General features: G+C 36.0%; 1 protein-coding gene across 1 annotated transcript; it reads right to left on the reverse strand.

Moving 5' to 3' along the window:
• Positions 1–1,355: 1,355 nt before the first annotated feature.
• On the reverse strand, positions 1,356–5,142 carry en2b (engrailed homeobox 2b). Its single transcript, XM_056743669.1, has 2 exons — positions 4,336–5,142; positions 1,356–2,723 (listed from the first exon to the last, which is right to left on the reverse strand). The coding sequence occupies exons 1-2, from the start codon at positions 4,805–4,807 to the stop codon at positions 2,407–2,409; spliced, it is 789 nt and encodes a 262-aa protein (XP_056599647.1). The 5' UTR covers positions 4,808–5,142; the 3' UTR covers positions 1,356–2,406.
• Positions 5,143–5,764: the final 622 nt, after the last annotated feature.

Raw genomic sequence — 5,764 nt, forward strand, 5'->3', positions numbered from 1 at the left:
GCTCATCGAGTCAGTGGCCGTTGGGCGTTACTTCCACATACAAGCTTGGCAAGAATAGAAATGCAGATGAGACTCTCTGGCATTGAGGAACAGGTCAATGCTGGGAATGGTTCTCAGAGATAGCTCGCCTTTTGTGTTGGACCTATTCAGTAACGCGACTTTTCTAGAAATGTTTGCATGGCATCAGGTAACACTTAAGAATGTGTAAAGTTTTTCTGGTTAGGTTTTTGAGTGCAGCTGAAAACGACGTTATAATGAATCCCAATCTAAAATACATAACAGCATTGTTTACAAAAAATTAAATGTTTGTAATTCTTTACTTTAAAAAAATTGTTTCCACTATTTCTTGGATCGAATTAAACGCCAAGTCGAGAGATGAAGAAGTGTGCCACGACTCCTCAGTTGTTATAATTCTTAAACAAAACGTAATTAAGCCAAAATCTGACACACGTTTGCGGTTTGTGGTAAAAAAGTGTTGCTGTTAGCGTTTTTCCGTTCTTAGATATTTAGATTGAACTTGAAGCAGTTTTTTGACTGCACCAAGTTGATGGTTGGGCTTAATTTGACTACATTATAATAATTAATGTCCAATCTCAGACCAAATGCATAACATGTCCCATAATGCTCTATTGTTTATTGCTCGGGTGTCTCTTCACCCACTGAAGACTTGGGGTTTGGGCTCGTGCTTGGCAACTTGAGAGCACCTGCCTGTCAACGCGTCAAATCATGTGCAAGGCTACTTCACAAACTTTTGTGCCATTCAAGCACTTTTTAAAATAAATTTTCGTTTTAATTTCGCATGTAATATCATTTTAAGTTGACACCGCTAAATTATTTCGATGACTGTTTTTGTCCGCTGCATGGCAACGACTGTTTTGAGTAGCTATAGGGTCCCTATTAAGGCAACAGACACCAACATTATAATTTAGAATTATAAATTGGTTTGTTAGATTTTAACTTGATCCTATCTATCTATTTATTTTTTGCTCAACCCATAGTCTATGCCCCGCCATCTCTTAGCAGCTTTGAATTCAGCGTTGAACCACATTTAGTTATTGTGTTTTATTAGACTTAAAGACTCAATTTAAGAACATTATTATCAGCCCTGGTATTATCAGAGGTACAATATGTTGTAATCCAGTTCTCATTTTCAATTTTTACTCAAATAAAAGCTGTCGAAAATATGTACATAAAACAAACAACAATAACAAGAGCACAGTGTCGTATAATCTGTATTTAAAATAATATTTTAATCTTTGTTTTGATTTATGCAACATGCGTCTTAGTTTTGACAGTCTAAACTTTGCTTTTGTTTGTGTGTGGAGGTCTTGAGGAAAAAAGTTGTCTTGGAACTGTTTAAATTATTATATATTTTTTAATCCGTTTGTTTAGGACTTTCACAAACATAAACATCTATATACAAATGTTTTTGTAGTGTTTATTGGAGCTGGTGGTGATGAGGCTACTTTGTTGTCACAATATGTAAATGTCAAAGTTTTAAATAAAGAAAAAAAAACGAACAACACTGCTACTGGGGAACTTTTCTTAATATCTACTGGTGCAAAATACTAAGTTGAAATATAAACTTTTGTACACGTGGTACTTTCTGAATAAGAGCTTTTCAGTTAAATAAGAAATACAATTCCATTTTGAAGTTATTTTAAAATTGGGTAACCGAAAAAAAGTCAAGCATTCGAAGTCAAACAGCAAAATCTCTTTGTAAAAACTTTGCCAGATGTCCACTTGAAAAATGAGGAGGAAACATTTATTGTACATTCCCATCGAAGTTCAACCGACAACAAATAAAGTGGAGTGTTTGCATTAAGTCTAGATCTGTAATTCGGAGGATTACTGCCACGTGCATTCAAAATGTCTCATCTGTTTCCTGAAAATGTTAAGACGAATAATCGTCATCCATCATAGACCATTTTAAATACAATATACTGCAGTCTACTGAATTTTCTGTAACACAATTCAAGTAAAAGTAAAACATTCATCCGGACTCGGAGTAATAAAATAATGCTTGAAAACAATCAAACAAACGTAAAAATAAGATAAAACATTTGACCATTTATTATTTAAATCACAGTTGCCTGAATGCAGCAGAAAAATCTTTGGACTTCAGCGAGGATTAAACTGGTCACATGTGGCTCAACGTCAAGTGTCAATCAAAGAGCTTCTTAAAGCGAGAAGCGTCCCTTTCCTCACGCTCTGTCTGAAGTTTCAGTGCACAGCAGTGATACTAACTGAAAAAGTTTTACACCACCGCACACATAAAGTATATATACATATAATATTGCAGAATCATATCTCATACATAAAGTTTTTTCATCCGTTCAATGCTGGTATTTTGTACACTGGCCCTTTTTTTAAAATTATTGCATTTTAGATGTCCTCTTTCTCTCGTTAATCACTGTCTGATTTGTCGTCCTTTGAGGTTGTGGCGTGATTGTATAGTCCCTGTGCCATCAGGTGTAATGCAAGCGTGTTTTTATTTCCCGAAGCTTTTTTGATCTTCGCTCTCTTGTTCTGAAACCAGATTTTGATTTGAGACTCGTTAAGGCCGAGTTCCTGGGCCAAAGCTTGCCTCCTTTGCTCTGTCAGGTAACGATTATTCTGGAATTCAGTCTTGAGTCTCTGAAGTTGCTCCGCTGTAAAAGCTGTTCTTGGACGCTTGTCTTCTTTGCTTGGACTTTTCTTCTTTGGTTTGCGGGATCTTGGTCCTACATTTCAGAAAACAATAAAAGGGATTACGATTTGCCACAACGCCACAAACGGTATATTATTTATTCATCTTTAAACATTAAACGAAAAATTACAGCCTGACAAGTAAAGTTATTTGTACTGTAGATTGGTAAAAAAATCATAATAAAACTAAAGCAAAGATTTATTCAAATGATATGTTTTTGGGTGTCTGCTCTAGTTTTGACTGGAAACATGATGTATGCTTGATATAGTGGTGATGATGGGGGTGGGGGTCACTGCTATAAGGGAGGGGTGAAAGAGCTTTCCTCCTCTGTGTTACCATAGGAACTACATTTAGAAGGTTTTTGGTAAACTTATTATAACTGTAACACCTGACGTTTATCGCCATGGGCCCACCTCACTTCATATATTTAATAGGTTTAATAGGTTGATCTGTAGCCTATGAAACGAGCACCCTATTTCTACACCTTTTATTTAACTTAGCCTTATTTCTGTTGCGTATATTCTCCTTTAAGACTGCACTTGTTTAATTTTTTTTCACCTTGTACAATCGCAACATTAGTAAAGGCAAACATTAAACTCACCCAGACAATGAGAAGCGGGTTCTAAGTTAGTGTGACCTATCCAATATTAACCCCTAATTATAAGTATCGATATGTTGTAATATGTCAAATGTTTTTGACTCATTACGCTTGCAGATTGCCTGATAAAAATAGTTTAGGATTTTTGCGCCAAATTGCTTGGGAATACGTCCACAATAGAAGTTCCAACTTAACAAAAAAAACTTACCTTCCCACTTCATGCCCCATTTGAACTTCATTTGAAATTAATTCATCTAGAATTCGCTTTTTGTTATCGAAAATTATCCTTAGACTACTTTTTTCTTACGCTGCTCTGTGTGTTGATAGCATATTTATTTCAGGAGATACTTTTGAAATGCGTCTAATTTAGCATTTAGCCTCCATGGTGCGCCCAACTCCATTGTTGATAAAAAAATTAGCATATTTTTGACAAAGACGTCGAAGTAACAATGGCGCAAAACTGCCCATTTCTTTTGCTTAAAAAAATAAAAGCAAAAAATATATTTTAACTAGCAATCTCAAAATGTAACATTTAATTAAATTTGTCTTTTCTTGAACAACTTACGAAATGTCAAGTGGAATAATAACGGAGGGTTATATATTGCACCATATGATACTAACATTTCTTTGCCTTTTAGGTTGATCTACTTAGATTACATACAAGCCTACATTGCATAATACTAATAATAATAATAATAATAATTATTATTATTATTATAATGTTAATTACTTTATCTTTTATTGCATCGAATAAATGTGTGTTTTATAATACATATAAATGTTTTTAAAATATCAAATGTGGCGAATATTTGTAGTTTTTAAATTCTAAAAATAAACAATGATAATATATATATTTTTGTTATTCATATTAATATAAAAAAACGACTGATTGAGCCACAAAAGAGAACTCTTGGCGGGCCATTTCACATCCGAATATTTTTATTTTTTCGTCAATTTAATTTTAATAGACTTTCTCCGTAATATTTGTTTACATTCATACCAGAAGGCATGTGCGCAAAAATAATTGTATAAAGAATAGTGTTCATACCTGATGATGGCCTGTCGGAATATCTTGTGCAATAAACCCAGGCTGGCCACAGAATCGGCTGTTTTGCCTGCCCAGTGTTACTTTGCGAGCTGTCCGAATCTGAGCTTGAGCACTGATCTCCGGTCTCTGCACGGGTTTTCAGAGGTGCGTCCGCGGTTATATCAGTTTTTTTGGAGGCGCTTACTGTCTGAGGGCTCGAGGTTCCTTCCCCTGACACTGGAGCTCCCACCTGCCCTGATCCGGGAGCCGATGGGCAGCGATTCTCTCTTTCAACTATGTTAATTTCATTACGCCTTGTTCCTTCTTTCCTTCGACCAAAGTCTGGCCTTAAAATGTTGTCGATGTAAAAGTTAGTTATTCTGTGAGGGAGTATGTTTCCAGGAGCCTGCAGCAAGGGTAGAATAGCCCGATTAGACTCGTCGCCCGAATCTTGACGCTCCACTTCTCTGTTGCTGTGATCATTTTCTTCCATAGTGAAACTCTCCAAATGTCCTTTTTAACCCCTTTCTCTCTCGCACACACTTGTACGCTTGAGTTCCAGCTTTTGTAGTATATTTTCTTGATTTTTTTCTTGCTTCCCAGCAAAGAGAAATAATCGGGCAAGAATGAACAAATCCGTGTTCTGTTTCTTTTGTTGGTTATGTGCTACGAAACCGCCACGCAAAATGAAAAACCATAGTTGTAGAAATTAATTCCACAGTGTGCCTCTTGCAATTGTTTTTGCATCTACTTTGTACAACACACAGGCAAATATTCACCTATGCGATAGCAAAGCAACAGACCTGCTCTAGTAAATAAGGAAGCGCAAACTGGCTCTGGAATACTTTCACTACGGATTTTTGTTCTTATTTTTAATAGGAGTCCCCCGGGTGACGTCGCAGTCCGGTATCCTAGACACGTGCCTTTGACCAATAAACAGAGAGAAATTGTATCACATGACCCAGTGACTCTGGAGTAAATGACAGCACCCCACCTCTCCTTATTCTCAATATTTAATAGCGTAAAAGTGCTCAACATGACAATATTTTCTATTTTACTAACACAAAAAACGATTTACGGATAGACAGAGAAATTTATTAAGTTGAATGAACCGTTTTGACTTTATATCGTATCAAGATTTCAGTCTTTTAAAGCAGGCTAGTGAAAATAGCGTTATTTAATCATATTGGGGGAGGGGTGTGTTCAGTTTTACTAGTAATTTAGTGTTGGGTCACACGCTGTCCAAATTCTTGATTTTGTGCGTTCCTCGTTTTACAGCATTCCACGCCATTTTCATTACATAGCCTAACGCACGATAACTCTTAATGCAACATCAATGACATACAAATTCAGCAAAATAAATCCAGGACGCCTTAATACATTGAATCTTTTGGATGTGATAGTGCGTGTTTCGTTAATAAGAAACCGCTATCGGTTAAAATCGAGTGTG

Source organism: Triplophysa dalaica, chromosome 3, assembly GCF_015846415.1.
Source record: "Triplophysa dalaica isolate WHDGS20190420 chromosome 3, ASM1584641v1, whole genome shotgun sequence".
Lineage (NCBI taxonomy): Eukaryota > Metazoa > Chordata > Actinopteri > Cypriniformes > Nemacheilidae > Triplophysa > Triplophysa dalaica.